We start from the raw sequence: 13,414 nt of genomic DNA, 5'->3' as shown, positions 1-13,414 counted from the left end.
GAAGCCATGGAATCTGAAGTGGATTCGATGTATCAAAACAAGGTATGGACCTTGGTTCCTAAACCGCAAGGAATAGTTCCTAGAGACCATCTTTTAATTAGATTAGGACATATGTGGACCTTTGTAATGTCGCAAATAAATAAAAGCACTATTTATCCTGTTTCATATTTTGTCTCAATATTACTGTTAATATTTTATATGAGAACTGGATAAACCCTTTGGAATAAAATAGGTATCTCTTGAGTATCTGTGATGAGATCACGATCATGAGGATTCAAGGATACTGGATATTTATTCCTAATTTTATGTTCCTAGTCTAGAGACACTGAGAATGGGGATCAGTGATCTCGGGTAAGACTAGCACGACTTATCTACTTGTATTCGGATGCAAGGTAAAGACCTCATGAGGTACAGATATGGAGATGTCTTAGCTAAAGTCGTGGGTGGATCTATAAGGGTATAGCTCGCACTGAACAGACCCACAAAAGAGACTCTATGAGGAAATCTCACAGAGAGTACCATTAGAGTAGTCTCTTTATATTTGGGTATGTCTTTCCTTAGACCAGAAGTTATTACCTAGACTGTGTTCTAGAAGGTATGCTTTGACTGTATACCTCGTATGCCTGAAACATGGAGACTCATAGGTATACTGTTGGGCTTGTCCTGAAAGAGCACAGGGCTAGGGTGATAAGTTGAAGGAATTCATCAAATCTCTGTGAGAGATTAGGTTATCTGTAAACCGAAAAAATCGCGATGACATTTACAGGGACTCGGGAATCTATGCATAGTAAAAGAGATCATGAGATAATCAGCCTTTAGAGTTAGTAAATTCAAGATTCCCTATTTCGAATAAAGCTTACCCTAAATCGCAAGGGTTGATACGCTTCCTTACCCTAGGTTTTATGGGAAGGTAACCGAGACGAAAAGAAATACATACGGCAACCAAATATGTGTAATAGGATGATCAAGTCATTAATCTAACTAGCTCTGGGGCAACAAAGCATTGCTAGTGCTCTGTGTTGTCATTAAATGGGTTGTGGGCTTGTTGGGCCCGAGCCCATTTATGTCAGTGGCTATGTTGGACTTAATGGGTCACACACTAACACCTTAATGTCATGATGATATAGTATTAAAGGTATTGGGCTTAATAATGGTTGTTAGCCCAACATGAAGTTTGGAAGCCCACCTAAGAGGGAGATGGCGCATGGTATTGTTAATGGGCTTGGATGGTCAAGAACATTAGTAATTAATTTAATTAGTTAAATTAATTATCAAATATTTAAATTTTGAATTTTGAATTTGAAATTTGAAATTTGAAATTTGAATTTTGAAATTTGAAATTTGAATTTGAATTTTGAATTTTGAATTTTGAATTTGAAATTTGAATTTTGAATTTGAATTTGAATTTAGAATTTAAATGTTTGAACGTTTGAATTCAAATTTGAATTGGCTATGAAAAGTTGTTTCATAACAAAAGGATAAGATGAGATCTTGTTGGAACAAATCCCTTGTATCAAGAGAAGATCTATGGAGATCTCCAAGGGCTGATTTGGGGCGCCATTTGGTGGGAGATGATTGTCATCTTGTCAAACCAACAAGCTTCAATCAGTTTTGGTTGTTGAGAGAATCAGTGAGCTAGTTGGTTCAAACTTGAATGCAACAGCTCAAATGTTTCTGGACCCTTTTTGGGATGAATAGGGGCGCATGAATTGGTGGTCATATGATGACTATTGGTTCAGAATTTTGACTACATAAAGACCTAGTCTTATGAGGATTCAAAGGGGAGGTTGTTGGAATTTTTGAATTGCAACAACTCCACCTTTGTCTCACTCACTTGTGCGCCACTTTCATTATAAGTAAAGTAAAAATTCTGATTTGAAACATTAATTCTCTCCCTCTCTTGTGCGCCTAGTTGGTGAGTTCCTCCTTAAGGTTTTTCAAAAGAACCTAGCCAATTCTTCTATATATCATTCCCACTCTTGTGAAGTTTTCATGCTGGAGACTTCACTCTTCTAAACACATATACCTAGCCTCCTTCTTCACCTATTGAACGCATAGCAAGCCTATCTGTGGTGGTCAATTGGTGGCTTTCAAGAAAGCGTTCTTGCATCTTGACGTGGGTGGTGTGGATCAACGTTAGAGGGTTCGAACCCTTCAAACCTAACACTGATCGTCTTGGAGTTTTGAACTCACAAACAAAGGTAACATCACATGCCATAAAGCATGATTCTTGATTGCATGTGTAATTCCGCATATGAAAAATTTTGTTTTTCCCTCTCACATGCTACGGTCTTCAAGGACATTTTACTTTCAATTAGAGTGTTTGGAGAAGTGTGCCCACAACCGCGCATAACAGCTTAAAACTGTGATTTCTCCAAACGATTGGAAAACTTTAAGTTCTGATAGGGGACGTTCCTCTGTTCTTGCAGAACACAGATTCGTCCCTTAGTTCCAACCCAAGTGCGCAAGTGCACGCATCAAGTAATAAATGGAGTATTAATGCCCAAATTATCGTTCCCACGAGGATGGAGTGCTAATTATTGTTTTATCACTGTTTATAAAGAATGAAAATGAGAAGAAAAGTTAGTAAATGAACTGTCTGGTCAAACGTTCTCTATAAAAAAATTCATAAAATAGGGCCGAATAACAATGGAGGAGAGAAAATCAAAGTTCTTGAACCCAAGATCATCAATCCCATGAAAAGCACCATCAACAGTCCAAGAACAACATGCCAACAACCCAAATCCAATGATTCGATGTAAGAAGTTCAACACAGAAGCCAAAGACCCAAGCGAAAACGGAGAAGACCCAATTATTGGGATGATTACATACATTGAAGTATGACTATGTTATGAGAATGTTGGGGTTCTGTTGTATTAATCTTAGTCGTTAATTTTATTCATATCCAACGACTTTAATTTATTAAATATATTTAGGGATTAATTTTTTTATTTTACAACCGTTAGATATAATTTTTTTTTCTGTTATTTTTGTTTGATCAAACATCTAATCTGACAATAACATCAATTATGGTAAAACCTAGTTTCCGGCTAAGAGACTTGATTATATAATACCGTCTTTTCTTTTTTTCTTATTTTTCTTTTGTTGTGATCTTCTGTTTATGAACTTTTGATTTCCGTGAGCTTTCGAGCATCAATCAAAGGATTGTTCTAACTTAACGACTCCACTAATTGTTTGAAACTAAAAAATACATTATGTTTCTGAAGCTAAAATTATGGTATGAAGATATATTGATCTGATGATTATCTTTGAAACATATGCAAGTTTATTTAACGTTATTATACAGTTAGATGACACCTTTTTTTTTCTTTCGCCTGGTTCAAATAGGCCTTCATTCAGTTGAATAAATAAATTTAGTTTGGTGAGATACACTAAGAATTCAGATCACGATAAAAAAAAAATTGTTTCCTTATTCAGAAAGTTCGCAAATTTTGTTTCCTTATTTTTTTTAATGGAGAGAGAAAGGAAAAAAAAATATCTCATAATAGGACAAGATTTGATTGGATATACTTGTTTAATAATTTTAATTATGTGTAAACATGAGACATTTAAAACTGGAATCAATTACAATCATGACAGAATTAAATTTAGATATCTTTTATTATTTTAGTTAATTATATGATTTATTTTGTTTTTATAATATTTTAAATTTCATATATAATTATACTGAAAAACTTGCTGAGATTTATAATCAACGTGAATACACAATATTTTCTATATGATAAAATCCTTCTGATTGAATAATAAACTTCTATTTTGTTGTCATATCTTGCCAAATATGGTTTTCGATTCAATCAATTATTTATACAATTATCAGATATTCTTGTTTAGAAATTCATGGTGTGTGTTTCATGCTTCATAAGTTATACTGATATTGAAATAATTGATTATCATTAATCAAATAAAATAAAAATAATATATTATTGAATTAATTTTTTTGTATTCACAATAGCCTATAAATAAATGCTTTTAAAAAATTCGATTTTTTTTCTCTATAGTATAAACAAATTCCATCATGCGCATACAATTTAAGTTAAATTTTCTTGTCAATTGTTATTTTATATCAATAAAAAATTATAATACTCATATAATTTGTTGATTATATATTTATTTCAAAAAAAAATTTCAAGGGTTTATTAGTTAGTTAAAACTGATATCTCTATTATAAAATAAATAATTATTTAGATACCTAAAAAAAGAATAAATAATCATTTAAGTTATATATCTATAAAAACTATTGTTGTTATTATAAATAAGTTAAAACTCTGCTTCCCTCATATCGAAAAATAGGTCACTTTTTTTGTATATAAATAGAACTTCTCTCATAGACTCATACTACTATATATATATATATATATATATATATATATATATATATATATATATATATTCCGTTCAACCGGTCCAACCAGTGATCTAGTATCCTGACTGCGTCGATAACCTATTTTTATATATATTTATATATATCCGATTCAACCGGTCCAACTAGTGATCTAGTACCCCGATTGGGTTGATACCTGGGTCAGATTTAATAACACTGGAAAAAACAAAACAAAAGAAACAAAACATGGTAAACAACAATGATTGCTTAATAAATTAACAATTTGACAAAGAAAAATACGAAAATTCCTAGATAATTTAAATTTGAGACTAACAATCAGACAACATTTAAAACAAAGGGTTTAGTGTGTGTCCTCTTAAAGGATACAAGGTTATGTCTTTTTAGCAATTATAACTATGTACTACGGGTAGTATTGTAATATTAAAGTTGTATCTTTTCACTTTCACATCAATAGATAGCTTCTGAAGAGAGGAAAAAAAATACAATTTTAATATTATAACTATCTCCTAGAGGATAAAACCTTGGGTAAAACAAATTATCATGTAAATTGGAATAAAAACTCAAAGCCTAAGTGACAAATCAAGCTCAGGAAATTTAGCATTGAATGGTTCTTCTTTTGGCTTGGAAGCAACGTGGGTAGAAGAAGAATCCCCAACGTAGGTAGTAGGTCTAACAACACCATGACCATTATCTATCCTCAAAGTTGCACCACTTCCTTGAATCCCAACTCCACCATGTGCTTGCAAACCTTCCAATAACCTCAAATTTGCACCACTCTGTACTTGCAAACACTCCAACCTCAACTTATCACGAGATTGGTTTAAGGTACCTTGCCTTGACCACCCACCGCCATGTCCTTGACGATACCTGAAGCCAGGTAGGGTCGAATGATAGTAAGGCTTGTGAATCATGAACTTCATCCTAATCCCTAATGGCCTATTATTGGAGGCGCCGCCATAAAAGGGGTTCCGGGAAAAATTGTGATAAGAGCCAATAGCTCTATACTTTACTTGTGCACGCTCTTTCTTGTGGGCATTTTGATGCCCTCCTAAAGCTTGTGGATTCTTGAACCCTCTCTTGCAAAAATAAGCCTCTTCCTCAGTGTTGTTTTCTCTCCTTTCTTCCTTGTTATTAGCCAAAGAAGATGAACCCGCACCGTTCCCAAAGTTGAACAAATCAAGTTCCATTGGAACTGAATCAGCTTGTGGATTCTTGAACCCTCTCTTGCAAAAATAAGCCTCTTCCTTAGTGTTGTTTTCTCTCCTTTCTTCCTTGTTATTAGCCAAAGAAGATGAACCCGCACCGTTCCCAAAGTTGAACAAATCAAGTTCCATTGGAACTGAATCATTCTTAGTGGAGAGGTTCACGAAATCAAGTTGCATATGGGAATTTGAAGTTAGATCTGAAGGAGAATTATTCGAACCATGGGCTTCCATGGCACAAAGGCGAAAAGATGGAACCTTGTTGGATATGAATTCTGAAGTAGAGGGAATGAAAAAATAGGGGGGCATGGCCAGGTGGGGTCGAATAATAGTAAGGCTTGTGAATCATGAACTTCATCCTAATCCCTAATGGCCTATTATTGGAGGCGCCGGCCTATTATTAGAGGCGCCACAAAAGTGGTTCCGGGAAAAATTGTGATAAGAGCCAATAGCTCTATACTTTACTTGTGCACGCTCTTTCTTGTGGGCATTTTGATGCCCTCCTAAAGCTTGTGGATTCTTGAACCCTCTCTTGCAAAAATAAGCCTCTTCCTCAGTGTTGTTTTCTCTCCTTTCTTCCTTGTTATTAGCCAAAGAAGATGAACCCGCACCGTTCCCAAAGTTGAACAAATCAAGTTCCATTGGAACTTAATCGATTAAACTGTTTTAAGCCCTATTCAACTCAAAGTTCATCAATCAAAATATTAGATTTCACCCGAAATAAAAAAAAGCCTCACATTTTTTACACTTTAAAATTCTAACTTCCCTTCTTACAAAATCCATTAACTTATTAAATTTTTGTCAATTCTAAACGGTTCAAATCATTTCTTATTCCAAATTTGTCCAAAACTCTTATTATTTGAGTGAAAAATAAGGATATAAAAATTTTAAGTAGAGAAAACTAAACAAAAAAGACTTGATTATATCAATAAAAAAAAGATTTTATAAGAGTTATGTTGTAGGAAAAATGATTGTGTAATGTTATAGAAATTTGTTTTACGTGCCGTAATTTCTTTTTCTTTTTTTCTTTTTTTTTCAAAAAGTGTACACCCCACAAAATGTTGTGTGTAGGAAAGTTTGTTGTGTCATGTTAAATGACAAATGCAAACTCCATAAAAAAAATGAAAGAATAAATTCAAACAAAAAATTATTTACTGGTTCAGCCTTCCGAGCACCTAATAAAGTGGTAAGCCACCATTGTTGAAATTCTACCAACCGAAAAACGCTGTATTGGAACAAGAGCATTCCCTCATAAAGGACTCACCAGCAACTTCATTAATGTCAAAATCCGTCTAAATAAGGATTCAAAACCACCAACAAAGGTTAAGGGGTATGGCATTCAAGCAAAACTACTAAACTAGTATATAAAAATATCCAAAAGTAACAGTTGAATTCAATTGAACTTTTATTTCATTCAAGTAGCTCTTCAAATTCGAGTTTGAGAACAGCCGGCATTTGCATTTCGGAACAAATCAGTAAAAGTTGAAATTTCAGCGGATTTCAGAATATATTTTAAAATAAATATTAGAAAACTAGGTTTCTAGAGGCAAAACAATTACATTTCAAGCTGGACTGGAGGGGTCAAGAGGAACTCTATGAAGATAGCACCTTCTCAACTTCAGCTGTCACCTCTTTGGGAGGTTTCTCAGCATGAAGATTAGCAACAATGCCCTTCTTTGAATAGTAATCAATAACCTGCATGTTCAATGAACAATTTTTAATAGTAGACCATGACAGAAAAGGACGAGGAAAAAAAAAAAAAAACACATTTATACAAAACTAGATGAATGAGTTACTCTTAAGAAAATTAGACTGAAGGATAGTATGAACATATCTAAACTTCAAAAGGAGGGTACATCAATTTCAAATCACGCATAAACAAAGATTAGATTACATCATCAAGGATTTAGACAAAAAATTTTTTGCTGACTGCTACTTTATATCCAAAGTTTCAAATTTTAATTGATGCATTTTGATTAAAAATCATACCGGTTCAGTTTGCTTGTGGAATGCCTCCAGTCTTGACTTGAGAACAGCTGCAGTGTCATCCTTGCGCTGAATAAGAGGTTCACCAGTAACCTAAGGAAGACAAATTTGACAATGAAAGTTGTAATACAGCTAGTACTTCCTCAAAACAATAGCTACTCTTGAAGAAAGCTTCTGTATGGCCAGCAACTAAAACCAGTAGCTCCCTCAAAAACAATATCCCAAAGAATTAAAACATCTAAAAACAATGAAATGTAGTGCCTTATATATTCAGCATTATTTTCTTACTCCGGAAAATAATAAAAGCTTTTAACTAACTATCAATAATGTTATGTCCCCTATGAAGCATCAATCATATTTGCGCAAGTAACATTTTTATAAAGAGAGATGCAGACTTACATCATCAACCCCAGGAAACTTGGGAGGAGCAAATTTTGTATGGTAGGTTCTGCCACTGGATGGGTGTATCCAGCGGCCAGTAATCCGTTCCTCAAGGATTGCATCGTCAATTGCAAAATTGAGAACCTTATCAACTTTAACTCCTTGCTTTTCCAGCATCTCATCAAGCTGCAAGCAAAAGAAAACAAAGAAAATGCATATTTATAGCATACACAAGAACAGCATGTAAAAAAGTGCAGATAAACAAGTGTTTGTGTGCATATATAGGCACACAACCTAATATTTAGCCCATGTCCAACAATGTAATACCTTCTGTGCTTGGACCACAGTTCTTGGAAAACCATCAAGAATGAAACCTTTCTGACATGATGGCTTCTTCATTGCTTCATCTATAATGCCAACAACCAACTCATCAGAAACAAGTTCTCCCTGAAAATTCGTAACATAATGCCAAATTAGCAATCTCTATAGAAAGTTCACATATACTCAGTAAATCCTCATGCAAGATAGTATACAAAAGGCCTTACCTTATCCATAGCTTCTTTAGCCTTAATACCAAGAGGGGTTTTAGCTGCCACAGCTGCTCTTAACATATCACCGGTAGCTAAGTGGCACAAGCAGTACTCATCCTTTATGATTGGTGACTGGGTGCCTTTTCCTGATCCAGGTGGACCTGCATTAACAATTTTTGAAGTTTATACTCCAATTGGAGTTTTCAATCTCTTGCATACATATAGCAGTAAATTCAAAAAAACAAGTATCTTCAATGTGCTCCCCAAGTCAAATATGGATTGTGGAGAATAACCCTATCTGAAGACAACAATTTCTTGTAGAGTAATCAGAATGTTAGTGTAAGAAACAAAAGCACATCAAATTATAATGGTAGTACAAGAGCATTACAAAACAATCATATAAATCTGTGAGGCAGTCCTCATTTCTAACGGGAGAAACCACATCACAATTTACAGTACTAACCCCTGTAACTGTAACACATACCAATTGAATTTGAAACTTTAAGGAAGAAATTAGTACTGTGCTTCACTGTTTCTAATTTGTAAATTGAAAGAATAACGTCATTGACATAAAAGAATGACAATAGAAGAAACTCCTTGTTTATAACTGGAGCATACACATTACATTTCACATACTACCTCATGTCACATAAACCAGCTCAATTCAAAAGTTTAGAGAAGCAACAAAATGCAGTGCTTCAAGTTTAAATCTTGCAAATAGAAAGAGTTGCATCACAAAAGAAAGGAATTATTTCGGGAGAAATGCTGATTGGCAGAAATTATATCATGTGGCATACAAAGAAGGCATATCCTTGGACTTAAGTCCAATTTCAAATGATAATAAAGCAAAGATAAAGTCACAGGGAGAAAAACACCAGCACTTGGTTGAAACAAAATATAGAAAAATAAAAAATAAAAAACACAAATAGATACGTTTACGTAAAATTATGTCATAGGGGTAAGTCTTTCAACCAATATTGCTTAGACAATCGTACAAACAATAAAGAGGACGAGTCTGGAGCAATGGTAAAGCTGCTCCTTTGAGACTGAAAGTTCACAGATTCCAATCCAGGAAACGGCCTCTTTACAAATATGCAAGGGTAAAGTTGTGTACAAGGATTGCCCTCACCCCACCCTCGCTAGTCAGGGTTTAATGGGGAATGGTTTAATCGTACAAACAATAAAGCCAGAATACATCTAAAACATATCCAGAATTGTTGTAAGAAGTTGGAAATAATTCTAAACTAGCGAATTATTATCTAACCGCACAATAAGAAATTCATTGCTACTTTCTAATCTATCGCCTAAAAGTAAAACTAGACAGCTCAAGTTAGGTGTATTGATTGTAAACAAAAATATGGAACCCACAATGTAAACAGTCATTGTTGAATGATGACCAGTAAAGTAATAAACGATAAAGAACACAAGACAAAAGAAGCACGAAATTACTATGTAATTATGGGATGCTATAATTGTGGGATTTAATTAGGCTAAAAAAAGAATAAAAAAAATATTGGAATATTGAGAAGAAGATATCTTAAAATAGCTTAGAGTATCATGAAGGATATCTTAGGATTAGTTTCCCTAGTTGCTTATATTTCATAATTTGTTTCCTTATTGTAGGGTCCCTTACTGAGTTTAAATAAGGATTAGTGCTTTAACTATTGTATCACATCATATCAATATATATTATTGTTTTGTCAATTATTCTCTGCATCCTTCCTCCTATAACAAATTCTCTATAATTTCAACATTTGTCCATGCTTCAAACCCAAAGGCCTGTTGTGTGAGGGTGTGTGTTAGATATATAATATAAGTCAGTGATGAAGCTCTTACCATGGTTAGAGATATAATATAAAACCATCCATGTACCTTTACCAACAACTTAAACTTTTGGAAGAGTTGGTTCATGATATTTCCTTTTTAAAGACAACAAACAAGGAACTGTATCTAAAAGAAAGCATTGTCTAGCAATCCAACAGCATTACAACTCTAAGACAGACCAATCAAAACAGTTAAAAGACCACAGAAAAATACGACCATTAACATACTAACATCTCAGTACCAAATAGACTGTTGAAGAAACCATGCTACCCTACATTGATCAAGTCATAATAAACACAGCCTAGTTTCATATAACAGCCATATGAAATCAGAACCAAAAAGCTTAAGCAGCTTAATATGTTGGGTAAAGGTGGTATTATAATTATATCTCTAAAGAAGATAGAAGCTTCGTCACCTACTTATACTATATCTCTATCGAAAGCATGTTTCGACCATCTAGATCACGACAATTACCAGAGGGATAAAAAAAAAAAAAATGTGCACTTTTCTGAACACAGAAAAACCCTCTAAGAAACAGCAACGTGTAGAATCACAAATAGAGTGAAGCTCATACGCAATGACAAGTAGAAAGCAGTTCACAAGCAACAAAAAAGTAACTACTTGACCCAAAATCACAACTTGGAAAATCATATTCAAAGACTCAAAATATAAAAATAAAAATAAAAAATAAAAAACACTTGAAAATCATAAATTCATGAACCCACGAAAGAGATTCTATTTCATTTCCTTCTACAATAACTGAAGAGATCAGGTCATTGGGTCCGAGATTCTCTGAACCCTCCAACCCAGAAACTAATTTTGGGCCATCAGGACTAAAACCACTCGAATTTCCCGGTGCTTCTTTATCTATTATTACACTAGAACAGTTTAAACAAAAATAAAAATAAAAATAAAATTATTTTTAAAGGGAAAATAAAAAGAAGAGAGAATTGGGTAGGGTAGCAGTGGAATCCCAAAGAAAACCCTAAGAAGATGGGAAGTGAAGGGAGAGAATACCAACGAGAATGAGACGCTTGTCAGGTTTGGAGGAGCATTTGAAGCGACGGAGAAGCTCGGACATGAGATCGATGGAGGGAACATCTTCCAAATTAGGTGCACTACTTGCTGCCATTGCTCTTCCTTGTTTGTTTAGTGGCTTCACTGCAAACACACACACAATGAGGTTTGCGTGTCTAAGTCACAGACAAAGCAAAATTCTTTCTTATTTCTCTTCTCTTCTCTTTTTTGATTTACAGAGAGCTCACTTTCTTGCCCCCTCCCCTCAAACATAGCTCGGTGATTTTTTTTACTTTTTTTTTTTTTTTTCCAATGCATTTTGATGACAGTTCTTTTTGTTTTTTTCAGAAAGAAGTTAAAATAAGGTTTTTAATAATTTCGAAATTTTAATCTCTTATATATATAAAGGAGAACCAAAGCAAACCCCTTTGTGGCGAACTATTACATGCTAATAGTTAGAGGTGGCAAACTAGGCTCGGCTCGGAGGGCCGGCCCACCAACATATTTTTATAATTAAATTAAAAAGTCATCTTTCTTCTTTTATAATTAAATTTCTAAATCTGATTTTGAATTTTTTAAATACAAATTTGTAAAATTTCAAATACAAATGACACAAATTCTAGCAAAAAATAATTATTTATTATTATTTAAATTTGATTGTAATAAATGAAAGTCCATCTCTGTGATAAAATATAAAAATCTAAATGTGACTATAAGAATCTTTTTTGTGGATAAATATAAAACTCTATTGCATGCCGATAGTTAGCGGTGACAAACTCGTCTCGGCCCGAAGGGCCGGCCCACCAACACATTTTTATAATTAAATTAAAATTTTATCCTTCTTCTGTTATAACTGAATTCCTAACTCTGATTTTGATTTTTGTAAACACAAATTTGTAAAATTTCATCCTTCTTCTTTTATAATTAAATTCCTAAATCTGCATACCAAATTTTTTTTCCTAAATCTGATTTTAATTTTTGTAAACACAAATTTGTAAAATTTAAAATACTAACGACACAAATCCTTGCAAAAAAATAATTATTTACATAAAATGATGATATTTAAAGGTTGCAAGCTGGTGACCCAGAAGGCCTGACCGCCCCGCTTCCCAACATGTTTTAATAATTAAATTAAAATTCCACTATTCTTCTTTTATAATTAAATTCCTAATTCAGATTTCAATTTTTGTAAATACAAATTTATAGAATCATGTTGATTATCATACCAACTTATCTCTCCAATCTAGAGAAAAAGAGGTTAGGAAGGACCTTGATGCGGTTCTCATACAAGAAGAGATCTTATGGTTTCAAAAAGCCAGGGTGAAATGGATAAATGATGGGGATAGAAACACCAAATTCTATCACATTAAAACAGCTACTCGAAGAAGTTCGAATAGGATTCTTGAGTTAAAAAATTCTGATGGGATTTGGGTGAAGGAAGCTAGACAACTTCATCAATTGGTAACAGATTTCTATAGCAACTTGTTTAGTGAGGAAGTCCTTAATCGTGATTGGGTGAAATCAAAGACTACTTGGCCCCTTCTGCACGATGATCTGCTATCTAATTTGACTCGTAATCTTTCGGATGACGAAATTTCAAAAGCTGTTTTTAGTATCAATGGGTCAAAAGCTCCAGGGGAAGATGGTTTTCCAGCTGCCTTTTTTCATAAGAATTGGAGTCTTATTAAGACTAATGTTATTAAGGATGTTAACATGATGTTTCAGAATCCCAATCTGATTCACCTTGTGAACTCGACTCTTCTGGTCCTCATTCCAAAAGTAAAGAGACCTGAAAGTGCTAAGCAGCTCAGACCAATCTCTTTGTGCAATGTCATTTATAAAATCCTCAGTAAAATTCTGGTTAACAGAATGAAGCCCCTAATGGAAGAGATGGTGTCTCCCTTCCAAGCTAGTTTTGTTCCTAAACGACATATCCAGGACAACATCATCATCACCCAAGAGCTGATCCATTCAATGCGTAGAATGAGAGGAAGAAAGTGTTTCATGGCAATTAAAATCGACTTGGAAAAGGCTTATGATATGTTAAATTGGGAGTTTGTTCGTAAAATTTTGGATGAAATTCAAATCCCACACTGGTTCACAAATATTAT

At 33.8% G+C, this 13,414-nt stretch overlaps 1 protein-coding gene across 1 annotated transcript; it reads right to left on the bottom strand.

The window, feature by feature from the left end:
• Positions 1 to 6,941: 6,941 nt before the first annotated feature.
• LOC133291715 (adenylate kinase 4) lies at positions 6,942 to 11,577 on the bottom strand. The gene is made up of 6 exons (XM_061490020.1): positions 11,304 to 11,577; positions 8,478 to 8,623; positions 8,260 to 8,379; positions 7,951 to 8,118; positions 7,555 to 7,644; positions 6,942 to 7,260 (listed from the first exon to the last, which is right to left on the bottom strand). The coding sequence occupies exons 1-6, from the start codon at positions 11,416 to 11,418 to the stop codon at positions 7,159 to 7,161; spliced, it is 741 nt and encodes a 246-aa protein (XP_061346004.1). The 5' UTR covers positions 11,419 to 11,577; the 3' UTR covers positions 6,942 to 7,158.
• Positions 11,578 to 13,414: the final 1,837 nt, after the last annotated feature.

Source organism: Gastrolobium bilobum, unplaced genomic scaffold (assembly GCF_033153095.1).
Source record: "Gastrolobium bilobum isolate Gb01-03AN ecotype WA unplaced genomic scaffold, APGP_CSIRO_Gbil_v1 utg23028, whole genome shotgun sequence".
Taxonomy (NCBI): domain Eukaryota; kingdom Viridiplantae; phylum Streptophyta; class Magnoliopsida; order Fabales; family Fabaceae; genus Gastrolobium; species Gastrolobium bilobum.
The sequence above is the reverse complement of the archived record's forward strand: the minus strand, read 5'-3'. Positions and strand labels throughout refer to the sequence as shown.